This window comes from Zea mays, chromosome 7, assembly GCF_902167145.1.
Source record: "Zea mays cultivar B73 chromosome 7, Zm-B73-REFERENCE-NAM-5.0, whole genome shotgun sequence".
Classification (NCBI taxonomy): domain Eukaryota; kingdom Viridiplantae; phylum Streptophyta; class Magnoliopsida; order Poales; family Poaceae; genus Zea; species Zea mays.
Genome location: NC_050102.1, coordinates 47325274 through 47338739, shown reverse-complemented (window position 1 = coordinate 47338739; position 13466 = coordinate 47325274). Strand labels below are relative to the sequence as shown.

Sequence of the window (13466 nt, the reverse complement as noted above, 5' to 3'; positions counted from 1 at the left end):
TATAACATGTCCACATTCCCCTGAATAACCAAACAGGATGCTCTTGCATGGGATGAGACTAGGGTGCTGTTTGGTTTAAGAAATGTAATGCAAATGGTAATGGTAATGGTTTACGCTCGATTACTGGCGGTAATAAATTTGAATAGGCTGATATCAAATTTTAGTATGGTATCTGATTACGGTTGGACTAAAACAAACATGATTTAACGTTATCAGTTACCCATTAAGTTACAAATATGTGAACCAAACAGCACCTAGGGCTGGATAACGAGCCAGCTTGGCTCGGCTCATCCGAGTTTGAGCTGACTCGTTAAGCTAACGAGCTGCAGCTCGGCTCGTTAGGTTAACGAACCACAGAGTCAGCTCGGCTCAGCTCGCGAGCCAGAGCAGAAAAAATAATATATACATAATAATTAATTTTTAGTTAATTTCAAACTAATTTAACAATAGAAATAATAATTATACTTGTAGTTTCACAAACCACATTAATGTAACATCAAATTAGCATAATTCATCACTTATCAATTCACCATTCACATACATATTCATCAATTTAACTCATAATTATATTTGTATGGACCAATTTAACACATAGACATAGTTCATTAATCTTTAGTTTAATTTATAGGCCATAAACACCTCACATACCTATAACATGTTCATCAATTATTCCGCAAATGATATGTATATAGTTTTGTTTTACTGAAATGTGCTAGCTAGTTTAGCTCACAAGCTGACTCGTTAACGAACCGAGTTGGCTCTTTAACGAATCAATTTAGAATATCAGTTCAGCTCGTGAAAAAAAAATTCAAACGCGCGGATCCAAACCGACAATGAACCAAGCGAGCCATGAAATGAAATGAGACGAGACCGGTGAACAGAGGCCTCGCGGCCGACTTCTCTTAATGGTCGTGATCCATGCTCACAGCTCAAATAATCATGTCTGACCGTGTAGGCAAGCTGCAGTGTTCCTAAGAACAAGGTTTGGATGTGTTCAGCTGTCATCTCCACATCCTGTCATATGCTATAAATGAAAGTGGCCTGGCAGAAAATTCAATAATTTCTTGTCGCTAAAATTGCAGTAACAAGAGTATATGAACAAAATTTAAAGAACATCTTCGCATTAGACGGATCATGGTTCCATGGCTAGTCTTTCAGGTTCCAACGAGTGGGGATAGTCACTCTTCCCTCTTCCAGAAGATAAAACCCCAATCCCACTCCCACCCGCACCCCAAAAAAAACCCAAAAAAAATATTACTATGATTAAGGATAAAGCCACTGCATGCACTGACGGGCACCAGTTTAGCGTATAAACATCAATATCTTTGCAGCTACTGCTAATCGCACTCAGATTTGGTGGCCCCGTCAGAGTATGCCATGTTTACTTTCTTATCTTCAAAGCTTGACTTAGCCTGTTCACAGTTGTTGGACTCCCCATTTTTTACTTCAGCAAGTGCTTGCAACAATGATGATGTATGCTCGAGGATTGTGCGAAGTTTAGATTCATCCATTGTGTTCAAGTCTGCCATGTTAAAATCAGGGATAACCTTTTGTGTGGGTGCACTGGATGGATCATGTTCTTCAGTTGTCTCCATCACATTTGAGTTTACCTTGTTTGTATCTATTTCATATGGTTTCTCTGTTTGTACCTTGATAACAACACTAGGACACACTGCAATTCTGTTAACCTCCACTGGGCCGTCGTCTATTGGTGCTGCAGGTATGTTTAGGTCAATGTCAAAATGGTTTTCACTTTCCTGATGGTTTTGATTCTTGTCTTGTGTGCAATTTCCTATAAGCTGCTCTCCAAAATTTGTAGAATCATTGTTTTCTCCTAAGGAAGGACGCACAAGCTTTCTTCTCTTCATTTTCCCACTGATCTCCTTTCCTAAATTTGCATCCACCTTCCCTGCTTCACTGCGTCTCTTGAAGTTCAAGAAGGGAAGTTGTGGCTCTATGCTCACGTCTTTATCCAGCTCTAGTTCACTCAGCAGGTTCAGCGCTGCATGAGAACAGTCAGCCTGCTCCCCAATCAAAGGAATAATGAGACCATCTTCAATCGGTCTATTGTTGTGGCTCCACTGTTCTGTCTTCCGAACAAGAGAAGAAACCAATTGGTTGAGTGTAGAACCAGTGGCATCTTGAGAAGTCAGTTCCTTCCTCACTGATAAGCGAGAAAATACACCTTTTTTTGGCTGGCTACACTGATCCTTTGTGTTGTTTTCAGTTCCTACAGCATGTTGTGTATGTCGTGGATCAACAATACCATTTTCACGATCTGATGAATCTGAAGCATTGCTATGAGTACCATGTTTCATCTGATCATTTTCAGAGTCTTCATCACGATCAGAAATCTGAAAGTAATCAGTAGAACACATATTCTGTTGATGAATTGCTGATACTGCTTTCCCATCCCATCCAAGAACTTGTGGGCATGTAGAAATACCTCGTTGGTTCAGTTCCTCCGCTGCTACCACTTCTTCACTTAAACACTCACACTCATATGCACATATGTCATTACATGTATCAGGGCAGCCTTGGTTGGAATAGATGTCACATTGAGCCTGATAATCGAAATTATTTGACACTGGCAAAAAAGGATGTAATGGGTCATATGGAGGACAAGTTGAATTCAAGTGATTCATCCCTTTGTAAGTTCGATTTTGAGTTCCATATCCAGAAGTTAACAAGCCATCGTGCATATAATCACGACATAATGAATACAATTGGTTTGCAACAAATTTAGATCCTTCAATTGGGTCCTGGGCTGTAAATCCAGCAGAAAAAATATTCTGTGGATAGTTGTGCGGTAATGGATGTGATTGCCCAACCAACTGGTTATTAGTTTCAGAGCAAGGGGCAGATACTTGAGTTGAAACAGCATCTGTCATTGAAGCAGCTGGGAAAAACTCACTTTGAGAAAAAGGTTCTATTTGGTCACTATGGGAGCTGAAGGTGGGAGCAATTTTGGCTCCATTAACTTCAGTTCCCAAGGGCATCAACGTGCTTGGGTATGCCTCAACATTAAGTGGTAAATCTGTGTGTATGCTTGTAGGAGTAGAATATCTTATGATTTCGGAAATGTTGGGAACCAAAAGGCGTGATTGATTACTGGAATGAGGATCTGGAGTCAAGCTTTCTTTGTCAGGTATCCCTTTGCTTGAGCGGTTTGTTTGCAAACACTCATTTTTTTGATAGTCATGAATAGGGCGTCCTACTCTCTTGTTGCCAAACAGTTCATAAAGCCGAACAACCTGGTAGTCAGAAGTTTCTAGTCATAGCCGTGCTATCAGAAGGAGCATTTTTAACATCATGTAACGAAGCAGTAGTGAAGCAAACCTGCTCATAGGAAAGGTCAAAGTAGAACTTCCTTGGCCGATAGTAGTTGTCTTCTATAGCAGGAAAAAACTCATCCTCACTTAGTGGCTTGCACTTCCAAATAATATTGATGCGAACCTTAGAGAAGAAAAGAACAACTCAATAACCGAATGATCAGATTTTTCTCTATTTAATCAAGCAACTTTGTTGACATGGAAAGAGGTAAAAAAAAGACTAAGGATGGGGGTATACCCAAAAAAATAACTTTGCATAGAAGTGCATGAAAACCCGCTATCCATGTACCCAAACCTTGACTTCTGGGTTCTATTGGGTTTTTAACTCTAACCTACCCCAACTTGCTTGAGATACGAAGTTTTGTTGTTGTTAATCAAGCAACTTTGTCCAAGATCTAGTATATCTTAGCTGATGTATCTAATGTGCAAAAGTCATATATATGAAAAGCAATGTGTGCACTTCTATTCCTAGTCCCATCATAAAATTTTATATTATAATAACAAGAAAGAAAAAATCCCAAGGCATTTATTGTCAAGATTCAGTTCTGGGTCTTACACAGCTTACAGTATCCCCAGTTTTAGTGAGTTCAACTTAGCACAACCAGCCTCACATGTTATATATTCAGAAAACAGACAACTGAGGGAAAATGTATCTTATGCATAAGGGATCGTTGTTTAAAGGGATCCGAACTGACAAGAGTATGATGAACCAAGAAGCACATATTAACTGTGAATTACCTGCGAAGGATATGAGCGCCGAACTGATCTAAGTGCGTCACTGTTAATATTAAACCCTCCATCAGAGGCAGCCTCAAAGACTCCGTAAAGCTTACGCAGTGTATAGTCAAAGAGAAACAAGGGCATCCCTTTTCTGATGTGGCTGACAAAGGATCGATACTCCAAGGGTAGACCGAAAATGCTTGCTTGGAAGCATTGGTCCCTTGTGACGCTGTTGGACATGAAGATAGCTCCTGCCATGGAGCCCGCAGCATCATGCCTAATTGACAGCCCGGGCCCCTCGTGCCTCATTCCAACGGACCTTGCACAGCCACAGGTGAAATGAGTGAGAACCGACTGTCACCGACATTTAAGGGATCCTATCAGCTGCATATGAGGGCTGGCCTAAAATCCTGGCTTTAAAATCAGATCTAACAGTGCACAATTGTTTTAGAAAAACTCTTCCCACTCTTAGCCTTTTCGTTTTATTATAGAAAAACTCCAGATATAGTCCATCGTGAGATCTAATTTTGAAGGGCAGAATTCTATAGGTGCAGATGTGCGCTAGCCTTCTATATACACCTGATATCATCCCTACATTTAATTAGCTACATACTGGCTATACAGTATTTCAAACAGTGATGGCAGGATGTCAAAATTAATTTTAATAACGTTAGAAGGAAGCGAGTCAGAATAAAACAAAAATAAGTCAAGTGTTCAACCAAAGGAAGAAATAACCATTACAAGAAAGGCTAATCAAAAAGGGTGGAGACCACAGCAAGTACAGAAAAGTACGGAAGTGATGATTAGGAACAGTAAACGGACAAAAGAACAAACAATTTTTTAGATAAAAACTTTCCCCGCTTTATTTCAACGAAACATCGAAGGAACAAACAATTGTGGTCCAAACAATATTTTTTATTTTCTGCATGGAAGAAACTGGTTCGACCAAACATAAACTATCTACAACGCGGCACCAAATCTGCAATGCGCGAAGCAAAAGGCGAAGGTAACGGTGTAGCGCAGAGCACGGCGGTAGAACGAAACCAAACCACATGGATCCAAATTATCCACAAGTGCTGAGACTTGCAGATAAATTGGCGATTGAGCGCTGGGGCATACCGACCTGCAGACCGTAAACCCTAACAATCGAGGTGACAAAGAAAAATAAATAAATATCGCGACGCAAGTGGCGTCTGTAAAGCGAGCCAACAGAAGACGTGGCGACGGGATGATGATCATTGATCGCAGGAGAAAGTAGATGGAGGGAGTAGAGGACTAGAGTGGAGGGGGTTCGCACTTGGGATCGACGCGCATGCGAGCGATGGGTGGTGGAGGCGTTGAAGGCAGAAGGGTTACCCGTTGAGGAACCCCGACGGAGGCCACGGCAGGAAAGCGGCGGGCGTGGTGGCTAGCGGAGCGGTTGGCGGAGACGGGAGAAAGGCAGACAGCACAGCCGCCGCACCGGCTGCAGATAGAAAGGCCTTGGGGGAAAGCGAATGGGACGGCGGACGTCTAGCGCTTTCGTTTCGGTTCCTGCGCCGCAAGCCCGCAACTCTGGATGGATGGGTCCCAGTCTCCCAGAGCAATCCGGAGCAAGGGAGGAGACCAAGAGTCGGAGAGGTTTCGCGTCGGCGCGCCGCACGTATCGTGGATTCGTGGTGTCGTGTGTCGTGTTGAGCGCGCGTGGTTCGCCAGACGCCGAACCCATCGGACACGCGTGGCGCGGCCGGTGACAGCAATCGGCCCATGGGCTTGTCAGCTTGCCTTACTTTTACGCTGCTGTAAAAGGCGTTAGGTTTGATGACACTCTATTGAGAATGAGACAGTACTTACTCCGTTTTTTATTCACCGTGGTTTAGTTAAAAATAAATTAGCGACCGATAAATATTCGATGAATGGAAGTTATCTTTGGCCTTACAACAAATTATGACAAAAAAGAACATAGCAAGTCATCTTAGGCGATTAACTTAATTTTGTCTTCTTTCCTTATTGATAATTACAATATTACCTTCAGCCTTACAAACGAGAACACGAAGGTAAATAAAACACCAACTCAATTTCGTCTTCTTTCCTTATAGATAATTACAAGGTTACCTTCGGCCTTACAAATGAGAACACGAAGGTAAATAAAAACACCTTCGAAGGCAGATGAATCTCAGTGCACTCTGTTTAGCACCACACCTAATACATGACATTGTTTTTCTATTTATAGTGGTGTTAGAGAGAAAATCCTCCGAACGAGTGGTGGAGTGCACGCGTGCTGATCCTAAGATAAGGAGGAGGCCTAGGGATTGCCTAATTAGCTGGAAGAACACGAGAATACAAAGGTTAGAGTGGTTCGGGCCATCGGAGCGTAATACCCTACATCCACTGTGAGTTGTATTGCCTGAGAGTCTTTGTGTGTATCTGTTAGTCATTTGTTCTCAAATGCTATATATCAAGAACAAGGCAACATAATCATTAGTCATTACAGACCTTCGTCTAACCGAAGCATTATCTCCTCGTGGGTATAAAGCTTTGCCAGACGAAGGTTAAGAAGGACATACCTTCATCATTTAATATGTGAGTAGAAATGCAAAAGGATAAATATGATAACTGCATCTCATTAATTGGTTTATTATTATATTTTATAAAAACAGAAATGAATGTAAACAATGTTAATGTTACATTGATACCTTCCGCTTGCTCGAAAGTGTGGATGCAAGAAAGTGAATACAATCCAGCATGAACAGTACGGGGGTTACTATTCATCTATTTATAAGCACGGGACGCAGCCCGAGCAAAATTACATATGTACCCTTAAACGCTTATTTACAAGCAACTAAAGCTAATAAGGTCTATTTAGTCTTTTATTTCTTTGCTTGATCCGAGCCGAAGCTATTGTCCTTTGGCATTCTGCAACGTTGTCCGTACACAAAGTCTTCGTCTTGAGAAGCAAAGCCCAAAATTTGTATATATATATAAAAATAATAATAATAAAATAAATACATGAAGAAATAAAATAGTAAATTCAGATATCTCAAATTATACTTGAGTGTTAAAAATTGGGGACTAAATTTTCAAAACCAAGAATTATTTTAGAAAAGAGGTAATAGAAAAGTTTTCTATTCAACTAAATGATTATGCATATCATTAAATGATGCACCATAAGCATTTATTTACATGAATATTTAATTTTGAAGTAACTTTTACCTTTTGTCCCACAATCAAAATACTATTCTCCTAAAAAGAAAGGAACAATATGAGTGTGTTTCATATTTCAAACATTTATCCAACAAATAAATTAATTAGAATAAATAGATATCCACTGCATCATGATTGATTTTTAGTGGGTATTAAATTTGAATTCTTAAACTATATTTTAGATTGGAATTGGAATTTTGTAATGTCAAAAAGGAATAATATAGGAATGTAATAAAGAGATGAAGATTTGGATTAAAACCTAAATTTGAATTTGGAATTTAAGAGAGAAATACTAAAATACAAAATAAAATTTATAGATATATAAATTCATCCCACACTGGTATGTTCAAATTGAATATTTATTTTGAGTACAAATTCGCTACAAGATTTGAATTCAAATTTTAGATAAAAAGGAAAAAGCAAAATAAAAGAAAAAGAAAAGAGGTTCTAACCTAAATGGGCCGCGACGACCTAAATCGGCCCGACACACGAAACCCGCGCGCGTGCCCTCCCCTCCGTTGCTCCTTCTCGCTTCAGTTACAGGTGGGCCAGCGCCTAACCGGTTTATGCGCTTGCCTTGGATGGGGGATGTATCTATGCCAGGTGGGACCGTGCGCGCAGACCCGTCTTCCTCGCGCGCGCGCGACGCTAGGTTCTGTTACAACAGATTCCCGCGGAATGTGTGCCGTTCGTGGCTCGACGCGATGACCACGCCATCTGGGTGGGGTTGGTGGCTTGCTTTCCGCAGACTTGACGCTCCTATAAATGTTGTACCGGGCGCTGTCGCAGTTCGAGAGGAGAGAGAGAAAGAAGAAAGCCGCTGCACGCTCATCTCACCTACAGTACTGCTGCTAGCCAGTGGTGTGGTCTATCGGTTTCGCCGGATCGTGCTGTGAGTATTCGTGATATCGCGGGGCGAGTCCGGTGGCGGGAGTCGCACCAATTGCTCGCCGGATCTTGAACTCCACCGTGAGTTCCACTCGCGCGAGGGCAGGCTCCTCTGCAACCTCTTGCAGGTGAGAAACCCTCCCATGTTATCTGTCGCGTCCTCCCCTGCGTATAGCTCTTCGAAATCGAGGTGTGGGCGTCGGGCGCACTTGCCACCGGCGCCGCCGCGTACAGGGTGGCCTAGTGGGGAAGAACCTGGGGTGCCGTTGATCGGTCAGGGGACGGTCACGATTAGACAACCGTATTCCCCCTTCGTGTGATGGGTTTTGGACCGTAGATGTGTGATCGGACAAACAGGAATAGAGTACGGTTATGTTGAATATGGACCGTAGATCTCCAATCCGGTGGCTATCGTCTCGTACCCTTTCATATTATAATTATAACCGTTAGATCTGATTTGAACCGTCGGATTGGGATCTAACGACCGATCTCGCCCCGTACCGCTTCGTCTGTGGAATTTTGCTAGAGTCCTTGACCTTTATACAAATAAATTCGCGATCCTATTCAGTTAAAAAGTAATTACGCTGAGGCCCAGGACTTTACAGGTTACCCCCTGCGGTTCTCGGTAATACTGTGCGGGGTCCATACATTTAGAGAAACAGAGGAAATAATTCAGAAAAATGATTTTTTGTGTAAAATTTATTGCAGAAACTTAAATAATGCATATAAAATTTATTTTAACTCATTTTAACGCATTCCAATTTCTATAATTTTGTATTAATATTGTTTATCACTTAGTAACTCTGTTTAGCCATGACACATAGACTAAAATTGTCTACTTAATTTATTCCATGCCAAGCACTTAATTATTCAGAAAATCATAACTACCACACTTTAAATCTGATTTAACTCGTTCCAGTTGCGTTAGCTTCGTAATAAAATTATCTACACTTTGGTAACCTTATTCTATCATGAGACATGTGGTAAATAATTAATTTGTTTATCCTATGTTAAATGGATTAATCTATGTCTATTGGATTAACTTCTTTAATATTAATATAGTATTCTGATCCTATGGTTATAATTTGACTAGATGATCTTTTAATGACTTAGATTAAAGCGCAGATAATTATTTATGGAATAATCTCTCATATGATTTACACTAACCAATTTATAATATAGTTTAATCACATAGATCTTCTATAAATCATAACCTTATATCCAAAGCTTCAGATTACTATTGTGTAATGTTAATTTTGGCTATACCATGTTTGTTTGTATTGCTACGACTAGCGCGAGGTCACGAGTAATCTGAAGATCACCCTTCTTGGAATCTCATGTCCCAGGCAAGTTGTGCCATTGACCACTTTTTACCCAATAGGTCACCCTAGTTTGTTTATCCTTTACCTTGTTTACCCCTAAATCATTTTGTTAGTGTTGCTATTGCTTTATATGGTTTTGGGATAATATTTCATTATATCCATGTTCCAATTATTCTGTTATGTTATTTATGTTCATGTCAAGATCATTAATTTTAATTAGAACATGGAGCTTAACTTGAGAAACACGTGCCACCACAAGGGTGGAATGGGACGCCCTTAGCTGACTAATTAGGAAAGCTAGTGGAAGACAACCTTACCCGAAAGGGGCAAGGGCAGTAGGGGAGTAGGCATGCAGGGAGGTTCTCGGGTTGATTTTGCTGCGATGGCGGTTAGACGAGGGATTCTTGCAATTGCTCTTCCCAGAAACTGTAGCGGTTTTCGGAAGCTAATGGAACTTTGTAAAGGCCTCTTAGTGTTACCCTGCCTCGCTTCCTTGGTAGAGGTGTATGGGATTCATGACCCCTTGGCAGATGGGTAACATGACTTGTGGGTATAGGGTACAACCTCTGCAGAGTGTAAAACTGGTATACTAGTCGAGCTCACGGTCATGAGCAGCTCCGGACTCTCACATGATTAAATTATGGAACTAAATTCAATTTGTCATTTGCATTGCATGGGATTATTTATTAATTTTGTTCAATTCTTATTATGGTTTGGTATTCACTTACATTTAGTAACTACTAATACAATTTGACCAATTTATTAAAAGCAATGCTCAACTTTAACCCCCATTATTGATCAGCCATACACATCACATGAACTCCCACCTTTGGTGAGTTCATGCACATTATTCCTCACAAACTTGTTGAGCGATGAACATATGTGAGCTCACCCTTGCTGTCTCACACCCCCCATAGGAGAAGAACAGGTGGTTCAAGAGGAGCCACACAACGAGGAGTTCGACTTGATCTAGGTGGCGTCTCCCAGTTGACTTTATGGTGCCAAGGATGGACTTTAGTTTGTTTTATATTTATCTTTTATTCTATAAGATTTCCGCTATGTAATAAGTACTCTGATGATATTGTGACATTTATCTCTATACACTCTGTTATTATATGTGTTGTCTTCTTTGGCGCATATATGAGATGCATCGGCTTTATCCCTTAAATCCGGGTGTGACAGAAGTGGTATCAGAGGAATGTTGACTGTTGGACAAAACCTAGATAAAACTGGACAACCAATACTTACTTACCTTTGCTACTCTGATCTTTTATAAACTCTTCTTAAACTTTTCTCATCCATTTCCGCTTTACTCTGATTATTCTTACCTTTTCTTTCTAAAGACAAATGTGGATTTCACACTTTAAAATCTTGTGCCTAAAGTGACCTTTAGGACTAGGAGACCTACTCTTAGGAACAAAAATTAAACTATTTTTATAGGTATTTATACGCTTGAGTGTTTGTTCTTATGATACTTGTCTGATTTGGATCTTTGATTGAGTGTGATGGATAGTGGAGCAATGTCCACAATTGCATCTGCATATACACCTAGACATAAGGGAAAATATTTATAAAATAGACAACACAGAATATTCCCTATTAAAAAATATATATCTAGTTTAATAGATCCATTTTATCTTAAAATATTCTCTCTTATCTTAATAGATTCATCTTATCTTGAAGGAATCATCTTATCCTAACCACTTTACCTATCTCATCCTGAAGTAACAACCAGGATCTAATCCAAAATAATGAGATCAGATCTAAGTTATATTTGTGTGACTAAAACCACCTGACTTATCCCACCATGATCATGATCTAACCCAAATTAATTGGATCTTATCTAGTCGAAGCTAGTCATACCTAGATCTGATCTAATGTGATAGATTAATCCAACCTAACGAAGGCTAACCTCAAGCCGAGCTAATGTAAGTTGCTTAATAGGAAAGTTAATACTGATAAAATGGATGAGTCTCTACTCCTATAAAATATGTTTTAACTTAATTCACTCTGCACTAAGTTAAGAATGACCGACCAACTCGGCCTCATGCAACTACCTTAACCATTCGATGGTTGCATAACCCCTCTGTTTAACCTAACAAGAGATTCTGACCTACCTACACCTATCTCAAAAGATTCTAACATACCCTAAAAATCTTTATTCTACCCTGGTAGATCTATCTAATCTAAACTAGTCTATTCTTGTAACACCCCGTCCAATCCCTGGACCGGCGATACTTACTCCTAGCAGCTCGCTAGGATCATATATTGTCCCCACAGACCAACACGAGTCTTTTTGTGTGCACTTTGTCCTCACTCATGCGCACCCAAGAAGACTTCCCAGTCGGTCACCCATCCCAAAATGCTCCAAGCCAAGCACGCTTAACTTGGAGGTTCTTTCAAGATAGGCTTCCGAAAAAGAAGATGCACCTTATTGGTATGATTACACTATTAATTCAATTAAGCCTTGGGCCAGGAAATCCCATCCCAGGGGCCAGGATATCACAATCCACCCCCTTAGAAGACCGACGTCCTCGTCGGTCAACCCCAATCCAGGAACCTCCCCTCTTAGCCACGTCTGTGTGTCTAGTGTCGTCATATGCCATGCCATGTGACCACTCTAGGCCCACATGCGCCATGCGCCATATACCCGAACCCCCTAGCCCACACACGCCCGTGAAACCTCGAGAGTCGGCTCGGATACCACTTGTAACACCCCGTCCAATCCCTGGATCGACGGTACTTACTGAAAGGGAAATGTGCCCCTGGGCCATTTCTAAGTATTTTGGTGATTGAGTGCCAATGCAAGTGCTTTTGTGTTGATCTATGCAAAGTGGTGGACAAAGTGCAAATCATGTCAAAAGGTATGTTTCTCAGACTTAGTACATTGTTTTAAAGACTAATGTATTGTGTCTAAGTGCTGAAAACAGGAAAAGACCAATTGAAAATGTCTTGGCCCGAGTAGCCAAGACTCTGCTCAGTCTGGGAGCACCGGACTGTCCGGTGGTGCACCGGACAGTGTCCGGTGCGCCACGCTGGCTCGAGCGAACTGGCCGCTCTCGGGAATTCATCGGCGACGTACGGCTATAATTCACCGGACTGTCCGGTGTACACCGGACTGTCCGGTGAGCCAACAGTCGGCCGCGCGATCTGCGCAGGACACGTGGCCAACGGCTCTCAGGCTGCCAGCGGTCGGTTTCACCATAGAAGGAAAGAAATCGGGCACCGGACAGTGTCCGGTGTGCACCGGACTGTCCGGTGCGCCACGCGACAAAAGGCAAGAATTGCCTTCCCAGATTGCTCTCAACGGCTCCTAGCTGCCTTGGGGCTATAAAAGGGACCCCTAGGCGCATGGAGGAGAAAACCAAGCATTCCTTGAGCACTCTTGATCACTCACACTTCATTCTTGCGCACTTGTTCGACATTCTAGTGATTTGAGCTCCGTTCTAGTGTGCTAGTCTTTTGAGCTTAAGTCTGGGTCTTGTGTGTGCATATTTGCTGTGATCTTTGTGACTTGTGTGAGTTGCTGATCCCTCCCTTACTCCGTGCTTCTTTGTGAACATATTTGTAAGGTCGAGAGACTCCAAATTGTGGAGATTCCTCGCGAACGGGATTAAGAAAAGCAAAGCAAAACACCATGGTATTCAAGTGGGTCTTTAGACCGCTTGAGAGGGGTTGATTGCAACCCTCGTCCGTTGGGACGCCACAACGTGGAGTAGGCAAGCGTTGGTCTTGGCCGAACCACGGGATAAACCACTGTGCCATCTCTGTGATTGATATCTTGTGGTTATTATGTTTTGTTGAGATTACTCTCTAGCCACTTGGCAATTATTGTGCTAACGTTAATCAAGTTTTTGTGACTTTAAGTTTAAGTTTTACAGGATCACCTATTCACCCCCCCTCTAGGTGCTCTCAATTGGTATCAGAGCCGTTCTCTTCAAGAAGGGACTAATCGCCCGAAGAGATGGATCCTAAGGGAAAGGGGATGGTGGTCAACAACAACGAGAAGGAGTCTATCTTC

At 41.5% G+C, this 13466-nt stretch overlaps 1 protein-coding gene across 1 annotated transcript; it reads right to left on the bottom strand.

Moving 5' to 3' along the window:
* Positions 1–1096: 1096 nt before the first annotated feature.
* Positions 1097–5590, bottom strand: LOC100216949 (uncharacterized). The gene is made up of 4 exons (NM_001359527.1): positions 5350–5590; positions 4071–4371; positions 3340–3456; positions 1097–3254 (listed from the first exon to the last, which is right to left on the bottom strand). The coding sequence occupies exons 1-4, from the start codon at positions 5364–5366 to the stop codon at positions 1338–1340; spliced, it is 2352 nt and encodes a 783-aa protein (NP_001346456.1). The 5' UTR covers positions 5367–5590; the 3' UTR covers positions 1097–1337.
* Positions 5591–13466: the final 7876 nt, after the last annotated feature.

Bases quoted from the DNA above. Each gene is read 5' to 3' on its own strand.
- LOC100216949 (NM_001359527.1), bottom strand. The intron at 3,457-4,070 runs GTAATTCACAGT...TTCTTCTCTAAG, and splicing joins GGCGCTCATATCCTTCGCAG to GTTCGCATCAATATTATTTG. The intron at 3,255-3,339 runs GTTTGCTTCACT...TCTGACTACCAG, and splicing joins TTGACCTTTCCTATGAGCAG to GTTGTTCGGCTTTATGAACT.